The sequence below is a fragment of the Chlorocebus sabaeus genome, chromosome 9 (genome assembly GCF_047675955.1).
Source record: "Chlorocebus sabaeus isolate Y175 chromosome 9, mChlSab1.0.hap1, whole genome shotgun sequence".
NCBI classification, from domain to species: Eukaryota; Metazoa; Chordata; class Mammalia; order Primates; family Cercopithecidae; genus Chlorocebus; species Chlorocebus sabaeus.
In genome coordinates, this window is record NC_132912.1 from 127197645 (window position 1) to 127221768 (window position 24124).

The following is a 24124-nucleotide window of genomic DNA, read 5'->3' on the forward strand; positions in this document are numbered from 1 at the left end:
CAGGTGCCTGGGGAAATCTCTCACTGCTTCCACCTCCCAGCCAGGCCCCTAGGACCGGGCACTCTGGCTTAGCGAGGAAGCCGCCCTGCAAAGGCCTGGTGTCTCCACGCCATTCTCAGGAGGACAGCAGCAAGGACGATGGATGGGAACAGTGCTTGGCCTTAACGTTCCTGTTTCCGGAAGCGTCCCTGCCCTGCTCCCTCTCCCATCAATGCCCTCAGACTCCAGGCCCTTTTCTTTCTTTCCCAGCAGTGCTGACAACTGAGTGTGGAACTGGACTGTGAACCCTGGAGGGCAGAGGGTGGAGGTGGGAGGGTGCAGGTGCCGGCGCCAGGGCGAGCTGCAGGGTCCCCAGGTGCAGGGGAAACGCCAGCTTTGTGTTCAGTCTTGCCTCGTTTCATCTGTTTCATCTCAGAGTGGCCCCCAGAGCCAGGCCCTATGCCACCTTACAGATGAGGAAACCGAGGCTCAGGCAGGTGAAGAGACCGGCCCTGGGTCATGCAGTTTGTTGGGGACAGAGCAGGGTGCTCAGCTGTCTGGGGGCCTGGGCTGGGCCTGGGGCAGGGGGAGGAGCAGTGCTGTGACCCCCACAGGGAGCCCTCAGCCAGGCCCGTAGGCCAGGGAAGGGCAGAGGGGCTTATGCAGGCCCACGTGGCCAGGGCACAGAACCATGGGGGCAGCCCCAGCCCCTCCCTGTCTGTTGCAGGCCCCTGCCCCACACTTGGTGCTCTGTCTCTCTCTGTTCCTGTGTCCTATGCCTGTCCCCTCCCTCCGTGTGTGGCCGTGTCCCTCTGTCTGTCTCTTCCTCCTCCTCTGGCTCTGTCCCAGCAGGGCCATTCAGGGCAGGATGGTCTGAGGCCCCTTCTGCTTCACCCTCTCCGCTCTGTCCCCACTGCCAAGGACGCACCTTTGCTGGGTTTCTTGGTTCAGCTTTTGTACTGTGACATCTCTGAGGTCCACAGGTCACAGAGCACTGGCCCGCATGGGGCAGGGACCCTTCCTATTGGGCAAAGCAGAGCTGCTTCAGGGGCTTGGGGCCACCAGGCCAGGAACAGGTCCCCTCCTGCCTACCCCAGCTCCCTGGGAGACACAGCCCACAGCAGCGTCACGTAATTAAGACATAAAAGTCCACGATTTCCACTGTGTGTGGGCAAACACCAGCCGGGTGCTAATGCAATCCTCTCTTTTAGTGGATTCTTGAATTTAAATGATATGTAATTAAACATAATTAGCCATGGACGCCATTCGGCTAGGTACGTGTGCGGAGTGGGGCTGGCCGGATTCTCGTTACAAAGCGTCATCTTCTATGGGGAGAACTCTTGTTCCCTCTGGGGGCTGGTTTCTTTTGCCTGGACAGTAAGCATGGCCCCAGGGCACCTGGGGTAGGTGTCCAAGGAGGGAGGTCCTGGGGGCCGCTCCCCCGGGGCTTGGATGGTGACTCATGAGCGGTGTTTGCTGGAAGAATTTTTGTCCGGCTTTGGGCAGGAAGGAGCCCAAACCTCTCACTGTTGCGGGAGAAAAGCTGGGAATCAGATGGGAACGGGCTGCAGGACCAGAGAGGACGGCAGACCTGGGCCGCGGCCTCAGCCCCCGACTCCTTGTAAGTGTGGGCTGGGTGCACACATGGCGGTGGCGAGCCGTGCTTTGGAGCTCATGTCCTCAGACCCTAGTGGGAGCTGAGAGCAGCCCAGCAGCGCTGATCTGGGGCCATGCACACAGGCCAGGCAGAGGTGAGACCAGGGAGTAGCAGCGCCGCAGGTGCAGAGGGCAAGAGCGGGCAGAGCTGCAGCACAGGAGCGAGTCTGCTGGCCCTTCCCGCAGGCACCCTCCCTAGTGCCAGGTCTGCTGGGACTCCAGGCTGTTGGGATGCCCCCTAGGGTGCTGCTTGGAGCCTTCCTGACCCTCCCCCTCCAGTGCCTGTGCTGGGCTTCCTCTCCACTCACCCTGTCCTCCCTGTACCCCATGCAGCCTATGTCCGTCCGCCTGCCTATCTGCCCCCTCACCAGCCTGTGTGCCCAGGGGAAGGCTCAAGGCCGGTCACGCTCCACCTCCCTGACCAGCCCAGCCCTAGCCCATGGTGCATTTCCTGGACAGGACTGCTGAGTTTTCAGTTTTAGCCACGACAGCAGCCACACCCGCACCAACCAACCTGTCCGTGCCACAAGTGTCGGTCCCTGCCCTCCGCACGGGAGCCTGTGGTACATGCTATTATGACCTCGGTCTAGAGGCAGGGACACCAAGGCACAGGGGCTTAAGGAAGTTGCCTGAGGCCACGTGGCTGGTAGGGGGTGGAGCCAGGTTTATCCTCATGGCCAGAGGAGGAAACTGAGGCAGAGAGCTGTTTTGCCAGGGGGCTAATTTACTGATGCAACCAGCCGTTCTGGTTCTGTCTCTGTCTCGTTCGGAGGGTCCCTCCCGCCCACCTGCCCACCCAGCTTGCCGTGCCCTTGGCCAGGGCCAGCAGTCTCAGAGGTAAAGCTGCAGAGAGAAGCCCCTTCCCCTCATGATGTCTGTCCTCCAAGAAGGATCTGAGTAAGCAGGGAAGCATCAGCAGCCTCAAGGGGACCTTGGACCCCTGCCCACCCTTCATTCTGTACCAGGACAGGGTGTGTCTGCACAGCCTGGAGCCAGGCGTGGCTGGCAGCCCCGGGAAGACTGGGCCAGCTCTGCCGAGCCCAGAGCAGCCGCGTCTCCTGAGCAGCGGGGCACTTGAGTGGAAGCACTCGCTTCCCAAGAGCAAGAACTTGCTCCCAGGAGGGCCTGTCCAGAGACCTGGGGGACGGTGGACAGCCCAGCCCAGGGGTCCGGCCTTTCCTGTAGGGGCCGAACTGTTACCGCTTCAGGCTCTGCCAGCTTCCATTTGGTCTCTGTTGCATATTATTTTCTTCTTTTTACACCCTTTTAAAAATATAAAAACAGGCCGCAGGTAGGATTTGGCCCACTGGCCTTTACAGTAGCATCTGTGATCATCACATGTGGCTTTTCTTTCTTTTTGAGACAGGGTCTCGTCTGTCACCCAGGCTGGAGTGCAGCGGTGTGATCACGGCTCACCACAGCCTCCAGCTCCCAGGCTCAGGCGATCCTCCCACCTCAGCCTCCCAAGTAGCTGGGACTGCAGGCACCCGCCACTATGCCTGGCTGATTTTTGTATTTTCTTTTTTTTTTGTAGAGATGGGCTTTCACCATGTTGCCCAGGCTGGTCTCCACCTCCTGGGCTCAAGCAATCCTCCTGCCTTAGCCTCCCAAAGTGCTAGGATGACAGGCGTGAGCTACCACGCCTGGCCCATATGCGGCTTTTTAAATTTTTGAGGTGTAACACTAGTAAAGTGCTCTAAAAGTGAAGAATAGGATGTTAGCCCCACCCAGGTAAGATCTAGAACATTCCCGGCACTCCTATTCACCTTTCCGTTGGGAAGCCGCCATCCCACCCTCTGTCTCTAGTCTGCCTTCGCCAGCTCTGGAGCTCTCTGTAAGTCAGTCCTACTGTGTGTATTCCTCAAGCCTGGCCTCGGTTGCTCTTCAGGTCAGGGACTCACCCGCATTGCCGTTGCGGGAGCTCATCCCAGTTTGAGTCATTGTGGAGTATTCCAGTGTGCGATTCTGCCACTGTCTCCCATCCTCCCCTGGCGGTCATTTGTCCAGTGTTTGACTTTTGCTATTGCAACTAAAGCTGTGTGGAACATTCTAGAATATGCCTTTGGTGACTGTGAGGATGCATTTCTGCTGTGTACATACTTAGGAGTGGAACTGCAGGGTCGCAGGTGGATATCCACACGCAGTTTTCCAGCGTGGCCCCTACCGTAGGCCTCGTGGTGGTGCCGAGTCCCTATCCCAGCACTGACAGGATCGCACGGTGCCGAGACCCTATCCCAGCACTGACAGGATCGCGCGGTGCCGAGTCCCTATCCCAGCACTGACAGGATCGCGCGGTGCCGAGTCCCTATCCCAGCACTGACAGGATCCCGCGGTGCCGAGTCCCTATCCCAGCACTGACAGGATCGCGCGGTGCCGAGTCCCTATCCCAGCACTGACAGGATCCCGCGGTGCCAAGTCCCTATCCCAGCACTGAGGCAGGATCGCGCGGTGCCGAGTCCCTATTCCAGCACTGACAGGATCACGCACGCTTCAGTGCCCCTCTCCTAGATCGTGGACACCCTGTGTGCCATCACAGAAGGGCCCACACAAGACAAGAGGCCTCTGAAGCCCCGACACTGACATGGGTTGTTCTTGCTGGGGCTGCTAATGGAGCGGGTGCAGGTGAGGGCGCTGACGGGGCGGGCACGGGTAAGGGCGCTGACCGGGCGGGGTGGGTGCGGGTGAGGGCGCTGCACACTCGTCCCCTTGCCTGGTCCCCCAGGCTCATACTTTGGTGTGTGCTCAGTCAGGAGCAGCAGAGTGGCCACACTTGGGAGGGCCAGCCAAGTGATCCCCACTGGTACTGGCATCTGTGGGTGCCCCTGCTTGGAGCGGGTGCTGTCAACCACCCTTTGCTGGAAGGGGCAGGAATGTCCAGCAGTGGTGGAAACTCTTGAAAGAACACAGGCTGGGAGTAGAACTCAGATCCCAGCTCCGCTGTCCCTGCTGTGTGACCTTCAGCAAGTCTCTGAACCTTTCTGAGCTGTTTCCTCACCTGTTCAAAATGGGGGTGACCATTTCTTCCTTGGAGGATGGAAGGGAGAGGGTTGTGAGGCTCCTGAGTGCTGTGCTTGGAGACGGTGCAGGAGGGGAAGCAGCCGTAGCCCCATACAAGCGGGTGGGCGAGAAAGTGGGGGCACTGGAGAGGCTTGGGGGACAGGGTTCTGTCCTTGGGACCTGGACAAGAGCCAAAAGGTACACCCTCCCAGTCACAGGGGAGCCCACACTGCCATCCCCTCCCAGAGACTGCCCTTGTGGCCCCTGTCCAGGTCTACCGCCTCAGCAGTCCCTGAGGGCCAGGAGGTAGCCTCCAGGCCACTGGGCTGAGAACCCTTAAAAGAAAAAGCGCCCCACCCATGACAGTCATTTTAGGGTAAAGAAAGCCCTTTGCAGAAACTAAACCCTTTGAAAGGGATAACACGGCTTTTAGATGTGAGAACCAACTTCAAGCACTTCCTCTTAGACCAGGGTGGCAGCTTCCAAAGTGGGGGCGCTGCTGCCGGGAGGCTGCGGTGTCCCTGCTTCTCAGGAAGCTTAGGCCAGGCCGTGGGGTGATCCGAGCAACACGTCCTTTGGCAGTGGTAGGTTTGCAGATGGGCTGGTCCCCACTTCCTGCCAAGCTCCAGCAGCGCCTCTGTGGGTGCAAGGCTGTAGGGAGGGGCCTTCTGGCTCACAGCCCTCCAGGCTGCCCACAGCCCCTGGGATGAGGTGCCACTTCCTCAGATGACTGTCAAGACTCTGGGATGTGGGCCGGGCAAGGTGGCTCACTACTGTAATCCCAGCACTTTGGGAGGCTGAGGCGGGCAAATCACTTGAGGTCAGGAGTTGGAGACCAGCCTGGCCAACATGGCGAAACCCCATCTCTACTAAAAAAATGCAAAAGTTAGCCGGGCATGGTGGCAGGTGCCTGTAGTCCCAGCTACTCACAAGCTGAGGCAGGAGAATCGCTTGAACCCAGGAGGCAGTGGTTGCAGTGAGCCAAGATCGCACCATTGCACTCCAGCCTGGGCAACAGAGTGACACTTGGTCTCCAAAAAAAAAAAAAAGACTCTGGGATGTCTGCGCCTGGGGCTCTCCTCTCCCACCCATGTGTCTACCCATAGCCCCTACCTGCCTTCAGGACTCAGCCCACAGCCCCTTCCAGAAAGTCTCCTGGCAGGGAGGGCCCAGAGGCCTCTGCACTGTCTCATGGCCTCATTCCTGTGTCCTCAGCATCCAGTGAGACCTCGGGAGATGCCTGGGGAATGGTTGAAGGCTTTGGGAGGTTCCTGCCCCCAGAATCCCAGCCAGAAAGCAGCTTATCCAGGAGCCCGGTGCCTCCTCTGTCGGGTGGGCGTGGCCTCAGAGGGCACCAACCAGAAGGCATGTGCTGTCACTGACACAGGGGCCCCCAGCGTTAGGGCAGGCAGGAGCTCCGGGTCTCTGCCCCCAGCTGTCCCCACAGTGCACATGTACTAGGCTCCTCCCATGGGCCACTAGGCCAGGCCAGGCGTGTGGGGTGAGCCCCTGGGGAGCCCAGAGCAGGGTACATTCACGTCCCCACCATCCAAAGTGAGATGCCTGTGCTGGAGGGCCAGAGGGAGCTGGGCTGGCTGTCACTGCACCACAAGGCTGAGCAGGCTCCCAGTGGGAGACAGGTCTGGGGAGGTGTCCAGGTTGAGGGCACAGTCAGGAGGGGCCATTGTGCCTGAGTAGGGCACAGGGAGGAGGGGGATGGCCAGTGGCCACGGGCCAGGCTGCCTGGCAGGACCTGGAGGTTTCCTCAAGCTAAGGCCAGGCCCGTGCTAGATGCTGCGAGGGTGGGTGTGGCTGCAGAGTGGTCAACGTAGGGGCACCTACTAACCTCCGGCAATCCTCTCCAGGCCCAGTGACGAGCACCATCCAGAAGTGAAGGCTGATGGGTACGTGGACAACCTCGCAGAGGCGGTGGACCTGCTGCTGCAGCACACGGACAAGTGACAGCCTCCTGGGAGAGCCCTGCTTCCTCCACCCCTGCCTCTCCTCCACCCACCCCAGTGCCCAGACCACCCAAGGCCCTGACAGCCCTGCCCTCTGCCCTCTGCCCTCCGCCCTGCTGCACAGGCAGGCATTTGTTCCCTGCCTGGGTGGCTGCTCCCCTGCCTGGGCCCTGACTTCAGCTCACTGTAGTGAAGTCCAGGAGGGTGGGACAGACCTGTCAGGCCTCTGGGAATCTCCCAAACCCCAGAACTCACTCACCCACCATGCGCACCTGGTCCTTTAAATTCGGGAAACTCCACCTAACCGGATTCAGAGGCACTGGCCCCGCTGCCTCCTCTTCAGACTCTGCATTTCAGTGAAGAGCCTAGAAGAAACCCAGGGGCCTCCTATGCACAGATCTTGCAGCCCAGAACCAAGTCAGCCTCCTGCGACTGCCTAGGCACACTGCCCACCACCCCATCCCCGAAACAATGCCAGCCCGCTGCTTTTTCTGTCCTCCTAGGCACCTTTGCAAAGACCAGGGGCAGCTCCTGAGGGAACTGTGAAGGCTCCCGTGCCACACAGCAAGAACTGCAGCCTCTGCGCCCAAGGCACACAGGGTACTTTCTGGAGCCATTGCTGGACAGACTTAAAGGTGTCATGCCTGGTGTGTGCAGGAGGAAACTAACAGTTCAATAAACTCCGCCTTGACCAGCAGCCTTTGACTGGGGCTTTGACTGCTAGGAAGAACTGTATGGGGGAGGCCACCAGCAGGGTCTGGGCCACTGTCTCTGGTCCTGCCTTATGCTTGAGCCATTGAATATCAGAGGTACGAGGGACAAGGGCCCTGAAACACCTCACCTGCTCCAGCCCCTTCACTTAGCAGATGGGGAAACTCAGGCCCAGAGGGGCCAGTGAGCTGCTGTTGGCCCCATCTGGAACAAGGCAGTCCAGGGCAAACTTTGGCACTGCCTTCCCTAACGGAGCAGCCTGTGGCCTGGTAGTAGTGAGCGCTGCTTTCCCGACCAAGGGCATGGCGGCCTTCCCACAAGGGAAGCAATCACCCATCACTCAAGTTTCAAGTTTCAGAATCAGTCAGCTCAACAGATGACTTGATTGCTCCATTTCTCCCCAGATCAGTTCAGAAGCTACTGATAACCCTTGGGAGACTGCTTCTTTATTTTATTTATTTATTTAAGATGGAGTTTTGCTCTCGTTGCCCAGGCTGGAGTGCAGTGATCTCAGCTCACCGCAACCTCTGCCTCCCAAGTTCAAGCGATTCTCCTGCCTCAGCCTCCTGAGTAGCTGGGACTACAGGTGCCCGCCACCACGCCTGGCTAACTTTTTGTATTTTTACTAGAGACAGGGTTTCACCATGTTGGTCAGGCTGATCTCGAACTCCCGACCTCAGGCTATCCACCCACCTCAGCCTCCCAAAGTGCTGGGATTACAGGCGTGAGCCACTACGCCGGGCCTGGAGACCGCTTCTTATGAGAGAAGCCATGGGTCCCCAGAACAGGATTTCCATCATATGAAGGTGGACAATGAAAAAGTGTGGGACCCACGCTGGGGAGGGGCAAGTGCAGCCCCTGCAAGGCCGGCCACCATTAAATCAGGATTGGGGAAAGCGGTGACAGTCTTTTCAGCAAGGTGAGAGGCCACCAGCCAGGCCAGTGTCACTGGATTTGAGGGAGGCCATTTGGCCCCTTCGTTGGAAAATACACAGATGACTGGCCCCTTGACAGAGTCCCCTGATGGCAGCTCCTTAGGAGACAACACAGCACGTTCAGGCGGCGGCTACAGTTCAGTGGCGGCCTGGAGGGGCTGTGCGTGATGCTGGGTTTGTCTGTGGGTCTTTAGTTTTTTCTCCTTTCTTTTGTGTTTAATGGGGAGGCTTCCAGCCAAGACAGCGACCCCTCTGGGGGAAGGAGTTCAAGCTGAGACCTCCTCTTTCCAGCTGCTGCCCAGGACTGGGGTGCCCAGAGGGATAGCCCCTGGAGGTGCAGACCCCTGCTTTGTTGGTGCCGGGAGTATGCTGCCCTCTGAGCCGTGTTGGGCTCAGTGAAGTGGGCGTTGTCATCCTTCCCATTGCACAGGACTAGAGTCGGGCGCAGTGAGCTACAGTGGCTTGCTGAGGGCAAACAGTTAGTGAGGGGTGGAGCTGCACCTTGCAGGAAGGTCCAGCCCCACCTCCCAGGTCCTTTCCAGCCCCTTCCACTTCCCACTCCTGCCTGGAATCCTCCCGTGGGGGAGGCATGTGGTGGCCCCTGTGGCTGACTGTCCGGCTGAGCTGGGGAACCGGTGTCCTCGCTCTAGAGATGAGCTCTTCCGAGGGGTGAGGTCCAGCCACACCTGTGGTGGGGTGGTGTCATCCCTGAGCCTGTTACCCCATCTATAAAATAGGGGGATTCACTTCTTTAACAGGCACTTCCTGGCCCTGCGGGGCGCCCTGTCCCCTGGCTGGAGCTGATGAGTCGTGCTGTGATGCTTACCTGGGGATCGGTGCTGCCCACAAGTGAGGAATGACGTCCTTCCCCCGGGTCCTTCTGGCAGCCTGGCCATTTCCAGCATGCTGGGGGGGGGTCCCGGCTCCTGGCAGGGACGGCGTGGAGCCACTGGCCACATGTGGGGCTGGAGTTCAGGGCTGGCAATGGGCTAAGGCCCTGTGTTCAGCACATGTCATGGAACTGCCATGAAAAAGACTCAACACCCAGGGCCACAGCTCCGGGGCGCTCCCAGGCGTCTTTCCCCCCAAGGCCCGGAGTGAGCAGCAGCCTGGGCCCAGTCACACCTCCCAGGCTCCGGAGCTGCCAGGTCAGGCAACCGTGAGGAGTAGCAGGGTAGGGGGTGGAGGGGAGGGCAGGGAGAGCAGGTCTCTCACCCATCCTTGCACCTTCCAGCTCTAGGGCCCACACAGCACCAGGTCCTGGGCTCAATATGTCACCTATGAAAACTCAATTCAAATTGGTTTAGTCCAACAAGAGATTTGGTAGTCTCACAAGACTTCAAAGTCCAGGCCTGGCTGGGTCTGGGGTCCCAATCGCTGCCACAGGAACCCCATCTCTTCCCATCGCAGCTACTTAGCAGGTGGCAGGATGCCCCCCAGCCACCGACTTCCCCCTGCCTGCTCAGCAACCCCAAGGCCTGCAGAAAAGGCCCAGGAGATTCAGACTGGCAAAGAGACCAGGGCAGACCAGGAACAGGGGCGCAGTCTCCGTCCCACCCAAACCCTAACCAGAGAGAAGACGGCATGTTGTGTCGGACGGAGGACAGAGGCCAGCCAGTGTCCATGCCCTCATCGCTGACGAGGCTGGGAACTGGGCCAAGTGAGGCAGAGGCCTTCACGTCAGATGTGAGCGCCACTGGCCCAGGTGACTGCAGTTCTTCCCTCCTTCCGTTCAGCTTGAGCCCTCTGGAGGATCGGAAAGGCTGAGGCCTGACTTGGTGCTGCTGTCCTGGGTGGGCCTGTCCTGCTGGGCGGTTCCTGCCCTCTCGGGGAGGCTGGCTGGTAGCTGCAGGTGGAAAGACTCCTGTGTTCACCTCAGGGCAGAGGTGGGGACACGGGGCGGGATGGGCGAGGGTGGCGCACCTCTGGGGTGGGCGCTCTTGGGTCCGCCTTCCGTCCCAGAGTGTGTGTCAACAGTTCCATCTGCCCCTCTCAGAACTGTCCTGGTTTAGGTGGTAAACACACTGGGCAGCCTACATTCTACATGGCTTTTTTTTTAACATTATAAAAGCAGTATGTGTTATTACGGGAAATTTAACAGAAAAGTATATAAAAAGAAACCAGAAGTCACTCGGGAGTCTGAGCACTGTGCTCTCTGGGGCCTTTCCTTCCGGCCTTCTTCCTTCCAGCCCTTTCCCTGCACACTGGACAGAGTGACTGTCCAGGGTGGCCGTGGAGTTTGCACTGATTCTCTCTCGTAAGCCCACAGGGTTATGATCGCTGTGCAGATAAGGAGACTACACGCGTGTCCCATGTCAGAAGCACCTGCGCCTGGCCTGGAGTGAGGCCTGAGGCCAGGCCCCATGTGGGGGCAGAATGGAGCTGCTACCCAGCCAGGGACCTCATCTAGGGATTGGGGACGGCAAGGGGCTGGTAAGGGCCAGAGGTTCTTCCAGGGCCACTCTGTGCCCTACCCTCAGGTGGGAAACAATGGTGGGGGCACTGTGCTTGGTAGAAGCCCCCGGCTGGCCTCTGGCCTGCCAGTCATCCGTCAGATATGGAGGCAGGGGTGAGGTGTGCTGGGGAAGTCAATGCGCCCAGCCTCGCATCAGTGAGTCCCTGGGCCTTGGGTAAGGCAGGGCTGCAAGGATGGCAGTGAGGACGAGGGCCTCACCTCCCAGCAGCAGCCCTGCTTCACCTGTTTCTTGAGTTCAGTGTTCATAGACTTAAAAAAAAAAAAATCTTGCTAAAAGGAAAAACAAACCAAAAGAGAAGTGGGGGCTGCAGAGCCTCATTCCCAGAGGGCTGCTCTGGCCCTAACAAGCGTTCTAGGCCAGACTTCTATGGGCAGGTCATGTGGGCAAGTGCTGAGCTATGGAAATCAAGAAAACCTCTCCACGCCTGTCCTCCAGGCCACAAACACCCCCATCTCCTGAGAGCGGGTAAGCAGAGGGCCACGCACGGAGACGGTGGCCCACGCTGGGCTGGGCTCCCTGCTTCTGGGGCCCCGCAACTCATGCAGCAGAAGTCTGCACTGTGCTGCCTGCAGCGGGGGCAGAAGCCCGGAGCTGGTGAACCTGTCTATGCCACCTCAACCACCCTGGTGGGTGGGTGGTGGGGGCCATCCCAGGCCCCTCAGGGCTCCAGGCCAGGCTGGGCCCCTCTCCGCACACTGCCGTACGGCCTTACCTCCCAGCACTGTCGAAGGCTGAGCTGATGTGCTCAGAAGGACAGACTCCTCCATGGCTTCTAACTCAAGTGACACAAGGAGTGTCTCCCCGCTGCTGTCCTGGGGCTCCTGGCCAGAGCCAGGAGAGCCTAGCCCTAGAAGGGCTCCCCATGATGCAGCCGTGACCACGGGCAGGCCTTCTCCCATCCCCCAGCCTCTCCATAGCTCTGATGTCTGCTAGCCCCATTTTATCGATTCAGACCCCAAAGCTTGGAGGGGACAGAAGGGTCCAATCTATGTCCCTCTCAGCCCAGAGCTAATGCTCCTGTGAGCAGGAGGGACCTGCTGGTTCACCACACCCCACAGAAACCACACAGCTGACACTAGGCACTTGGGTATTGAACCAGGAAGCTTTATTTACACAGTAAAAGTAACAAGCAAATTCCTGAGAGACTAGAGCGGCTGGAGCGCAAGCCACGGCCTGTGCGGTGAGGCCAGGCTGCAGGGAGGCAGGCCCTCGGCCCCGGGTCTACACTTTCTGGTCGCCACACTTCCTGAAGCTCTGCAACACCCACAACATCCAGCTCAGGGAAGCTCCTGCAACCCCAGAAACAGCCTATGTGCTATCTGTCACCCAAGCCCCCAGGACAGCTTCCCCACGCACTGAAAACACAAATCATTTGCCAAAAAGACTACGCTAGGTCAGACTATCCTATCTAGGCTACAAGATCTCCACTTCGGTCTGCCATTAAAAAACAAAACAAAACAAAACCTTTCTCTTTTCTCTTTAAAGAGGCATGACAGAGGGGTTTGACCAACAGCGTGGACATGGCAAGGTGCGGCATCATTGCCAGTGTGGGGCCAGGGTGCCTGATCCCGGTGCGCGGCCAGCCTGCTGCATCCCTGCCGGCTGACGTCTAGAATGACCATCATTCAAGTGACCACCCCCCAATAGTCACAGACGGCACGTCAGTGGAAACGGGGGTGCAGCAGGCATGACACCAAGGCCGAGCCCGCAGCAGGGGGCCCAGGGGTTCCGCAGCTAGGGGAGCTTGCTCAGACAGGCAGCACACCCAGTGCATGGCCACTCACGCCCCTGCACCAGGAGACCCATTTGGAAGTTGGGGTTTGTTTTCTTTTTAATGTGGACTTCCCCTTTATTTAAATTTTCTTGCAGTGTACAAATTCACAAAACTGGCTACAAAAATTTGGTTGAAAAGTAAGGCTTTCTGAGAATGAAAATCTGTACGTCTGGTCAGAACAAGCTCCCCGTGGGCCTAGATGCACGTCTGTCCGTGCAAGTCTGGCCTCCACCGTGAGTAAGGCAAGAGGGTGTGGCAACGAAAATGGTGAGGCTGTGGTCCCGGCCCCCAGGCCCCACAGGTGGATGGCAGCCCCTGGCAGTTTGGTGGCTTTGAAACGAGTGGGGTGCACGTGGCGCTAAGCCCCTCCTCCCACTCGCCTTTCCTGTAGGCTTAGCCCGCTCTTCAGGGCCCACGAGCAGGCAGATGGCCTGGCACGGCTTGCTCCTGGCTCTGGCCTTCCTTGGTCTCCCCTCAGAGGCAGGGTTCGCGGGCAAGGCTGTGACAAAAGCGAGGCTCCTGCCGCTGCCCCCAGCTGGGGCCCTCATGCTGGTGGGGTGAGCTGCCTGCCTGCTGCCCGTGGGGACACCAACGTGGGGGGCACCTCCTGGGCAAGCCTCCCTCCCAGAGGACTGAGATCAGAAGTCCTGGGGCCAGCAGGGTGGAGTGCAGGAACAGGCCGCTCTGGGCTGTGTGGCGGCTTGGATGATGGGGTGGCGCCTTATAGATAGGGTCTACTCTCTCCAGTCAAGAGACAAACACGAAACCAGCTGCAGGCCATTTCTTTCTCTAAGCAGAAGGGACAGCCACCATCTTCTCCCGATTGCTGTGTGGTGGGCTTGGGCTAGGAGCGGTGGTGGCCCAGGACAGGCAGGTGGGGTCTGAGGAGGCTGGGCCATTTCTGCCTAAGCGCCCGGAGGCTGGGCTTGCTGGTCAATGGGACCAGCTTGCAGGGAGGTGGGGAGGTGGCTGTGACTCGGCCAGCTCCACAGCTTGTCCCTCCCTGCCACCAGGCCTGAGTGGGGAGGTGGCAGGCAGGGTTTGAGGGCAGGTCACCCACACCCCAGTCCCATGACACACACCTGTCACCATGTGCCTCCCGCCTCTACCCTCAGCAAAGGCAGCTGGGGGCTGCTGCACGCCTTAGCCTCGGCTGGCACCGCCCGCCTCCCTCACTGCCTCTGCCTTCCACAGGAAGGCCTGCTTTAGAGGCTGTGTGCCCTCGGTGGCCACACTGGCTGTGTGACGCCAGGACCTCCCGTGCCCGGTGATACTCTGGGAGTGAGGCATGGCCATGTGCTCTCCACATTCACCCAACAACTGCCCGGTCTCCTCTAAGAAGGATTTACTCCAAGAAGACATGGTCTCCAGGACCCCCAGGCAGGGACAGGCCAAGATGTCCCTGCTCAGAGCCACCAGCTCTTGGGTTTGGCTGTCCAGGATCACAAGGAGATGTGCCTCTGGCAGGAGCTACAGCAACCAGAGGCGAGCTGGTTCCCCCGCTCTGGGACCTGCCCAGTGCCCGGCATACCCCCATGTGCCACCCACCCTGGGATGGCAACACCATCTCTCAGGGCTGTGGAGCTGGGGGCTTTCTGCCAGCTTCTTATAGCTGATTTGTAAGAAGTGCCACCCACATATTGGGAACTTGAACCACCACCCTTTTGATGTAGTAAAAAAAAAAAAAGAAGGTTTAAACAAGGTTTCCCAAAAAGCAGCTTTCTTGAGAAGAAAGGCGAGAAGCATCTGGACTCGACCTGCAGAAGCAAGGCGTTCACTCGTCCATGGAAGACGAGTAAAAGCAAAATGACTACAAAAGTGCTTTTAACGCATATCAGCTAACGCGAGGGAGCACACCAGTTATTTTTAGCCTTATGGGAAAATGAGCCACTTACTCCTAAGCCAGCCCAATTGCTATTGTCTGCAGAAGATGCCAAATTCACTAAAAGCCAGATTCCCATAGAGCAGAGCCCATGTGGTGGTGTCTGCAAGGGGCGGGAGAGCAGCTACAAACCCGGAGAGGACAGCAAACCCTCAGGGGGCTAGGCTCCTTGGATGCCCCAGGGTGAGGAGCCAGGGCGGGGTAGGGGCGGGGAGTATCAGTTCAGCTTTGTGCCCATGGCTGGGCCTAAGACAGAGATGCAGCCCTCAGGACTGGGCTCCCCCGAAGCTGACAAGGGAGGGCGTTTGTCTTGAGGTGGGTGGTGTGCCCTGGTTACAGCCAGCAGCCCTCAAGGACAAATGGGAGGTGCGTGGAATCCTGCAGGGGCCTCTGCAGATTGGTCAGCGGACGCCCTTCACCCCTGAATGGGCACAGGGCCTGCAGCTGTCCACCTGCCCCCAGCTCCTGTCTCCCAAGGCCATTTTCAAGAGGCTGCCCTGGTATCGTGCCATCCCTACACTCACCAGAACCAACCACACTTATCACTCAGTGACCAGTCAACCACAGAGAAGGGCTGCCATCTGCTAACCCTGCCCCAACGGTGGCAGAGCGATGGGGTCAGGCCCTCCATGCTGCAGGAGAGGCAAGAGAGTCCGTTCAGAAAACAGACCCACCAAATTTCTGCCCAACATGGAAGGCCCTAACATGCGCCCCTCCAAACTGTTCCTTGGGCCCGAGACTCTGGACATGGGCTTACCCTCTGGGGGGCCAGTCCAGCACCCCAGGGATTCTGTCTCTCACACTGGAATTAAGGCCAAATGGTTCTGGTGTTACAGAAGGAAGCATCTCCCGAACCTTCCCAAGCCTGAAGCAGGGAGACCTGGGAGAGAAGGCACGGAGTAAAACTGAGTGAAAGAAGCTGCGGGACCGGCTCTCCAAAAGTGAACCTGAGAGAGGCCAAGAAGGGCCCTGACACAGCAGATGGCCCCTGGCCCCCACCCCAGGGCCTCCCTGACAGCCCCCACCAGGGGGATACAGAGCGGTGCCCAGCTCTGCCAGGGACAACAGACACTGCCCAACATCCCACGGGGAAAGAGGCAGAAAAGACGCAAACTCCAAAGCTGTCCTCTGGGCTGCAGTAGTTCTGTGGACCTGGTGGCTGCCACACTCGGGGAGCCAGTGAGAGGCTGACACACCCACTGTGTGACGCGGCCAGGCGAGGCTCTCCCCAAGGCAGCGGGTGGGCTCCCTCTCTGGGACCCGACACCCCACTCAGGAAACTTTCATCAGGCCCACGAGTTGGGCTCCCCTTCCAGGGCCCACCTAGTGCCCAAAGGGAGGGCTGTCGATGCCAGCGCACCCCAGCCCTGCCTGGGCCCACACGTCCCCTCAGTTCTTCTCTATCTGCTCGATGTCCAACTCGCCATCCAGGGAGCAGAGGCTGTTCCCGGGGGCCCCGCGGTCCCGCCAGGCTGCGGCTGGCTCTGCTCTCCTGCCGCAATCCTCATCCAGGGCACAGCCGTCTGACTCCTCACAGGACAGGTCCTCCTGGCAGGCGAGGTGGTCGTCGAAGGAAGAGGGAAGAGGCTCAGGGACCGGGGTCCCAGCGGGGGTCCTGCCCCCTGGGCCGGAGGCTGAGAGCAGGGCGGTCCAGGCCCTGGTGTTGCTGACGTGGCGGGCGAAGGGGCTCTGGGGACCGCAGTCCTCTGTCCCTGCGCTCAGGCAGCTGAGGCTGCTGAAGGTCTGACAGTTCTGTGGAGGGGCAGACACACAGGTTACTAAGGGTTACTCCCCTCCCGGAGCCCCAGGACTGCACACCCTACAAAGCGACTGGACCACCAGGCTGTGGCAAGACCAATCAAGTCCCGGGTTCCTCCCATCCAGGCAAGGACAGGGGCCATGAGCAACGCACTCATGAAGATGCACCTCCGGCCAATGAGCGCTCTGTGCTCATAAAGACACGCTCAGTTCCATTCTTCACCTACTAACTCGGCAAAACACACAAATTTGATGCAGGCCCAGTTCTGGGGAGCTGCAGTGAAACAGAAATGCTCCTAACACTTTGTCCACAGCCTTTCTGAAGCGCAACCTGGGAAAAATGTATCCAAGTCCTTGATCAGGTAATTTCACTACTCGGATTTTTGTGTTAAGAAAACATTCTAAGATGTGTGTAAAACTTCGGCAACATACTGTTAAACAGAAAAGACAGCAACCCAAATGCCCTACAATGGTGGTGAAATCAATGATGTTTCTCAGGCAGGACCTCTATGCAAACATAACTGACGCACCGCGATGCTCCCCTTGAGAAGAGACCTGACTCGGAGGAAACGCCAGGCTGTGCTGCCAGACAGGAGGACACGATGCCCACTCTACCGCTCTCTCCACAACCAGAGTGGGAGACACAGGCTAGAAGGGGCCGAGCTGAAGTCCTGAGCCTCGTGTGTAATAGAGTCACACAGGGAGCTGGGGAAACATGAGTTCTCGGCCTCACCTGGAGACGCCGAGCCTCTAGAAAGGAGTGGCCCCATGCCCTCCACAGGTGCTGGGGCCTGGGGGGTCTGAGCTGCTGAGGAGAGGCCAAGCTCTAGGTTCTAGTGCCCACCAGCTCCCTGCCTGCCTTGCTGGGCCCCTTGAGGCCCCAGAGAGAGAGTATGCAGCACAAAAGCTTCTCCGCCCACCAAGTGCTCCCTCTGTGTGGGGTCTGGCCTGGGACAGGAGGCAGCCTGGGGCCTTCTCCAGTGGCAGGTATAGCTTGAACAGGATGGATTTCAAGGGTACACAAGCCGGTTCTGCTTGGCGTCAGCTGCCAGCGATGGGGGCAGGGCTGACACTGTGCACAAGTGTGTGCAGTTCAACACCTGCTCCCAGGACAGAGCACAAAATCCAGCCTTCTCCTCAGAATGATGCACACTCCACAGTCCAGCCACAGACAGGATAGAGGCTGGGACAGTGAGGGGCACTCCCGGCCCAGTCCTGGATATCCCTAACAGGACTGCAGCAACAAGGTCACATACCAGAGGGGAGCGAGGGAAGAACTGCGCGCAGAGGGCAGGGGGGAATTCCAGCCTTTGGTCTCTTCCCGGCAGACGGGTGGACTGGGGGAGCAAAGCAGGGCTTGGAGCACCCGCCGCCTCCCTCGCCGCACGCCTGCCGACACCAAGACCACAGACCTGTCCCGAGGGCCTGATCCTTTCAAAGGCTGCAGTGTTTGTGTGTCTCTTTGAAATACAGGTGACCACCGGCTGTCACAGCCAACAAGCTGTTGAACCAGCCTCAGCGAACGGGAAATAAAAGGTGTTCTCTCCGGAGAAAGGTGTATGTGCCTGCCATGGGCACGCTCATTGTTCCTGAACACTCCATGGAGGAAGCCGTTCTGATGGGTTTGCTTTGCTTGAAATCTTTTGATTAGCTGAGAAAGGTGGAGGCTGAGGTGCTGCAGGGAGCTCTGCACGGGGTCAGGAGAGGGGCAGGGGCACCCATTAGACTGAAGATGCTGGCCCAGGCTGCTGAGGGAGCCCTGTCCCTGCAGCTGGCCCCCCACGGAGCCACAGGTCCACCCTCTGGGCCATGGTGGGATTCGACACAGCCCAGTGGTGTGCACACAGCACACTCCCCCAACCATAACAGAGGGCTGGAGACGGCAACCCCTGCACAACAGCCCCAGGATCCTCGCCTGCCCCGGTCAGGCCTTGGCGATGGACCAGCACCCAGGATCCTCGCCTGTCCCCGGCCAGGCCTGGATGATGGACCAGCACCCAGGATCCTCACCTGCCCCCGACCAGGCCTGGACGATGGACCAGCAGCTCCCAAGGCAAACCTGCCGCTTGTAAGGTGGAGGCCCCAGTGCTTTCGAGGGGGAGGGTCTCTGAGGCTCCTCCTGCTTCTCAGCCACCCTCTTGACTGGCCTAGACCTGAGCCAGGACAGAAGAAAAACTGAGTAGGGGGCACAAAACAGGGGCAAGAAGGCCCACCCTGGGTGACCTCAGCCATGTGTCCCAGGCTCTGCTGAGCCAGGCTGCCCCGACAGAGGAGGCCTAGGATGAGACCAGGATGCATCAGAGCCTGAGGTCCCCAGGGAGCCAGACCCACCCTCTCCTGACCCTGAGCAGTCTGTTTCTTGGCCTGTATAGAAGCCGTGGTAAGTAAGAATAAATAATCACGTCCAGTCAAGGCCACAGCAGCTTGGATGATGTGCTGTGAACAGGTTCTAGGTGGGTGACGGGTACTGAGGCTGACTGCCTTGGGCGTCAGCCACATCTGTTGAGACCAGTGTGCTTGACACCTGAACGTGTGCTCGCGTTTTCTGCGAGCTGTCATGTGAAGGGCCTGGGACGTGGTCTGCTGCGAGTGTTTTCTGTGGCCTCTCACGTGAACAGAGCAGGAGCACAGCCTGTACACTCGGACAGAAGCCGCACAGCGCTTGTCTGTGCTCACCTTCTCGGTCCTGCTCGGAGCTTCCCACTGACCACCTCTGGCATAAGGTGCAAGTGGCAGAGGTGTCCAACTTATGGCCACCATGACTGTGTGGGTCTGGGCACTAATCGTGGTGCTACGGTCTAAATGTGTGCCCCCCCGCCCCCCGCCCATTCCTATGTTGAAATCTAAGCCTCTGTGCAAAAGTATAAAGAGGTGGGGCCTCTGGGAGGTGATGAGGTCATGTAGCGGCCTTCACAGATGAGATGAGGGCTCATAACAGAGGGAGTGCAGGTGCCTCTCTCGCCAGGTAAGGATGTGAGAAAGTGCCAACTATGAAGAGCAGGCCCTCACAAGACCCCAAGCCTGCTGGCACCTGGATCTTGGACTTCCCAGCTTCTAAGTAAGAGAAATACATTTCTGTGGTTTGTAAGTTCCCCAGTCTAAGGCATCTTTGTCACAGCAGCCCAAACAAAGTGAGACATGTTATGCGTTAGCCACAGCCAGGCGCGGGCGCTGGGGACCCATTAGCTGGACCCGTCACAGACGTGTGGCTTTTGCCTCACTGTGCTCTGGAAGGGGCTGAGGTTGGACAGGCAACACGGAGGCAGACTCTGTCCGCATGGGCATCACGGCGCCAGGCAACTCTTCCACCTCCGGGCGGCAGCCGGCCTGCCTGCCAAGTCAGGGTGTTCCGGGCTCTCTGGACCAACTGGGCCCTTTCTGCTGTGATGCAGGGGGAGTCTACAAGGAAGGGCTGGTGAACCTCATCACAAGCAAACCCCAGAATGCCACTCAGCCCCCAATATCTTCAAATATACCAGCTCCTTGGCCACAAAGCCAGCGAAACCTTGAGAACTCTGTTGACTCAAAACAGCCATTTCAGCCACAGTGAGAGAAAGCCAAGAACCACCCACTGTTTGCCCCAGCTGGTGGCAAGCCCCACCTGTCAGGAAGGAATGTGACTGCCACAATGGGGCGGTGTGTGTTCTGCCCAGAGCCCCATCCCTCGTGAACAACCCCCAGGCAGACACCCAGGGTGTCTGTGCCCTGTGCCCTCCGTGCCCCGGGGGCAAGGTCCCGTCCAACATCTCCTAGCAACTCCAGCTACCCCATGGAAGAACACTGCATAGGCAAGTTGGAAGCCTGGAGGCCTGTGTGCCCTCAAAAATGTCTGCAAAAAGCTGCAAAATGGCTAAGTTCAAAGTGCCGTATGAACACATTATTCCAAGGTGAAACTGCTGCTCCAGGACCAACTGTCCCCCAGCCCGCCGACTTCTGCTCTCTTGACATCCAGCCCCAGCTCTGGGCTGGGCCACCAACTCTGGCACAGGCCTGCCCAGGTAAAAAAGCTCAGTGGAAACTGTCCACATGGCCTCAGGCTAGTGGCCAGGGACAAGGATCAAGACCTACTCCTAGAGTCTGCAAAAGGCAGACCACAGCAGCCTGCCAGAGAGGCAACTTTGGGATGGAGGCCCTGCCTTTTCCATCAGACCCCCCTAGACCTCAGCTCTAGACACGACAGAGGCCCTGGCCATTCCTTGGCCATTCCCACCGGCCCCAGCCGGGGTTTCCTGCTCTGCCCGCCCCAGCCAGCCTCCCCAGGGCTTCCCAGCTAGGAGCAATGACCCTTCTTCTGCAGGGCTCTTCTGTGCAGATATTTATTCCTATACTTTCTCCTGAGTGGGAGGTCCCTGGCTGGGCACGGGGATACAGATGAAGGTGGCCTGGTCCTTGCCTTCTAGGTATAAGCTGAAATCCAGTTCCGCCTCAGCAAACTCATTGACTCAACATACCAGCTCTGTACTGCTGCCAGGCAGACCACCACTCACTCTGTCCAGCCTCAGCCCAACAAGTTCATTCCCTCTGCCAGGTGCTGCTGTTCCTGGGCCAGCAGGGTGAACACGTAGTAGAGACTCTAGAAACATCTCCTGAGCTGAACTAAACCACATGTTTTATCAGTAGTGACCGAGAACCCACTCTGGGCTGCGAAGGGCAAGGTCTGGGGAGTGGAGGGGAAACAGCCCCAGGATTTCTCTAGGGACTGCTGCCTGGGGCCTGGGAGTCCCCAGAACTCATGAACTACACCCCCACATGCAGGAGTGGGCATCCGGTGACAAAGACAAAGCTGGCTGGTCAGGTGATGTGTCTGGGAGCAGACAGTGACCACTCCCCTTTGTACTGGTTGTCTCCTCCAAAGGAGGCCGGGGCATTCTCATCCCCTGGGCCCTGGCTCTCCCCAGAACCTGGAGGGTACCGGAGAGGAGAGTGGGGAACTAGATTCTGCAGTTGGAGGCACTGAGTTCCTCCACTGACCAAGTGGCCTCACTTCCCGTTTCCTCTCCTGGGGAGTAGAACTGCTGTCTCTGGCCAGGCAAGGGCCACTGCAAGGATCCTAAGAGGAAAGCCAGGCTGCTGGTGTCCTGCCTGGAGTCCCAAACCCACGGCAGTGCCCACTCTCCACTGCTGAGTGTTGGCTCTGACAGTTCATGGCTGCCCCTTCCGGAACTATTCTGGGCTGGGAGACCTAGGACAGGAAGGAGGCTACCCTTTCCCTTTAGGGTCACCTCCAGCCAATGACTGACAGGTGCAGGGACAGGAGCTGCCCCTCGCCTTGGGCAGGATCAAGTCCCACGTGCTAGTCACACTTTGCAGCTCCCGAAGCACCAGGCTGAGAAGCAACTTCAGCTGAGCCCACCTCTTTGCTGGGCCTCTGTTGGTCCAGGGGCTTCCCTCGCCTCCCTGAAGGTTCCTGCTGGGAGCATCCCTCTCGGTGTTACTGGCATAAGAATCCCCAGCTCAGGCCCTGCTTCTAGGGACCCAATCTAAAGCCACAGGTAAAAGCACCCTGGGTGTTAATGTAGTTAGAGGTTATGCACCTGCTTCTTAGTACTACTGTTCTTTCTAGAACAGGAATGTCAAGCCGTGGTCAGAGATTGGCCACGGGGCCCTGTGGGGAGTCCAGTTCCTGGCCCCAGTCCGCCTGAGACGTGCTGGGGAGCGGCGGGTGCTGGGGACGCCTCTCCTGGGTTAGTCGGTGTCTTAAGCGTAGTGCCCACGAGGCTTCCTCTGGGCCCCTGCCTGCGCCAAGCCCGTCTCCCGGAGGCGCTCGAGTGCCTCTCTTTTGGGCGAATAATGACCACTTCCCTCCTGTGCCACCGCTCCTCACGGCGGGCCCAGCTGTGTTTCCTCCTTCCCTTGCTCTCTCCCTCTTTTTAGTCCAGTTTTATGGCGCTCTGTGTTAGACGTCTTCATGGAGCTACCTCAAGTCCCTCTAAGAAAGGGCCATCAACAAGCCCAGCTCACAAGTCAGGAGCAGAGCCTGGCCTGGCAGCTGCCCTGCTAAAAGCTGCAAGGGCCCCAGGCTCCGGCTGAGCGGACGCATTTCCTCCCCAAACATGCTTGCATGAGAACAGAATTCTCCAAGTATCAAGAAAACACCAGGCTATGAGAACGGATGGCCAACAGCCTGGAAATTTTCTAAGTCCCATTTGTGCTGGAAGCTGGCACAGAAACAACCAAGACGGCAAGGCATGTGGTTTCCTAGGCTCTTTAAAAAACTATTTCAGAAAAGAAAAAAAGGCACAAGCATATTTCTGGCCCATCTTTACTCCATCTTTGGTAAATCTGGATTTTGCATGAAGGCTGTACTCTTTCTCACAGGAAGCTGCTGCCCCTGCCCCTGGGGCCAGAGGGGTCAGGTGGCCGCGGCTTCTTTTCCTCAGAGGTGGCAGGTGCTAGAGATGCCTCGAAGGTCATGGGCGTGGCCAACCTTTCCCTAGGGGCTGACTGCCCATGCTCTGCAGGGCCCTTCCCCCTGGGCATCTGGTCTTCTGCTGCTTCACAGCCACCTCCTGTGTAGGCCAGGCCAGCTGCTCGCCCAGGACTGTGTTGGTGCCCAGTCTTAAAAAGGGATAGCATCAGCCAGGTGGGGTGGGTCACACCTGTAATCCCACAACTTTGGGAGGCCAAGGCAGGTGGATTGCTTGATCAAGATCCCAGGAGTTCAAGATCAGCCTGGGCAACATGGCAAAACCCCATCTCTACCAAAAAAACTAAAATTAGCCTGACATAGTGGTGCATGCCTGTGGTCCCCGCTACTCAGGAGGCTGAGGTGGGAGGATCACTTAAGCCCAGGTGGCAGAGGTCACAGTGAGCCGAGATCGCACCACTGCACTCTAGCCTGGGCGACAGAGCAAGACCCTGTCTCTCCAAAAAAAAAAAAAAAAAAAGCGGGGGACAGTATCATGTCCAGCCCATTTTTGTGAAATGCTTACCACCTTTGGACCCCAAAAGAGGCAGCCCTTCTGAGTCTGGACTGCCCTCAGGAATCAGGGCAACACTGGCAGCAAAACCCAGATGGGGAAGCCAGGTTGCCAGGGCCTGAAAATAGGGAAATTAAGTTGCCAGGAGCGGGAAGGTCCTCCAGGGTCCTTGGAGCTCCACGGATTCGGCAATGGATACTCAAGGCTCTTCCCAGACCACAGGTTCTAGAAGCAAATGGCCCAGTGGGGGTGGTAAATATCTACAGGGTGGAAGGCTGGCCCTGGTCAGTTACTAGGGAAGTGCCCGCCTTCCTGTGACAGTTTCCTCAGCTCATTTCTGCAGAGGCCAGCAAACGTGTACTGAGCGCCTGCCACATGCCAGACAGACTGTGGTCACGCTGTTGCAGGAGCCAGTACCTCAGGGGACAGACTTTGGAGGCACTGACTCAGGCTGGTCAGGTCCACAGGGCAGGCACCATTTTCCCTTTTCTGTGGACAAGGTATCTTGCCCCAAATCTGACATCCCCTCCAGGTCTGGGAGGCCCAGGTGGTGCCAGAGCCAGGTGTGCTGTGTGGCGGCCAGTCCAGGCCACCCTGAGTCACTTCGGGAAGGGTGGCACCAGTTTGGGGCTCTCTCCATGGTCTCCACACCCCCAGCCATCCCTGGGCCTTGCTGTCCCTGCTCTGGTGGCTCTCTTGGGGCCCCCATGCTGCGCATCGGGGGCACCCCTCCCACTGGATTCTTTACGCAGCGTGGCCTTGCCTCTGGTAACTTGAGGCCTAGGGCCCAGCTGGGGACGAGGACTATAAGGAAAATGACCTATGGCCTCCAGAGGCTGAAGGAATCGGGGAAGGAGGAATTAATCTTCGGGACAGCCCATCCCCAGCCCAGACACCTAAAAACCTGGGCCTCTACAGACAGACCTAGGGCCAGCAGGCCCAGCCTACCATCTCCCCTGCCAGACCCGAGGAAGGCAAGCGCGGGCTCCAGCAGGTCCCCTGTGGACTCCACTCATCCCGTGGGCTGTCAGCAACAGAGGGTTCCTCGTAACGGAGCCCTGGAAAGTCACTCCG

The 24124-nt window shown here is 58.7% G+C and overlaps 2 protein-coding genes across 3 annotated transcripts in view; one reads left to right on the top strand and one right to left on the bottom strand.

Annotated features, from left to right (window-relative positions):
- The window catches only part of LHPP (phospholysine phosphohistidine inorganic pyrophosphate phosphatase), a 151361-nt gene extending 144071 nt beyond the window's left edge, over window positions 1-7290 (top strand). For both annotated transcript variants that reach the window (XM_073019437.1, XM_007964340.3), the window contains one exon: window positions 6498-7290. Coding sequence is in view for 1 of the 2 variants with exons in the window: in XM_007964340.3 (XP_007962531.1) it covers window positions 6498-6594 (97 nt within the window). In the remaining variant the exon portion in view is untranslated. The remainder of the gene's footprint in view (window positions 1-6497) is intronic.
- A 4509-nt stretch (window positions 7291-11799) lies between these two features.
- The window catches only part of FAM53B (family with sequence similarity 53 member B), an 87875-nt gene continuing 75550 nt past the window's right edge, over window positions 11800-24124 (bottom strand). The window contains exon 4 of the mRNA XM_007964346.3: window positions 11800-16124. Coding sequence (XP_007962537.2) covers window positions 15762-16124 — 363 coding nt within the window. The 3' untranslated portion in view covers window positions 11800-15761. The remainder of the gene's footprint in view (window positions 16125-24124) is intronic.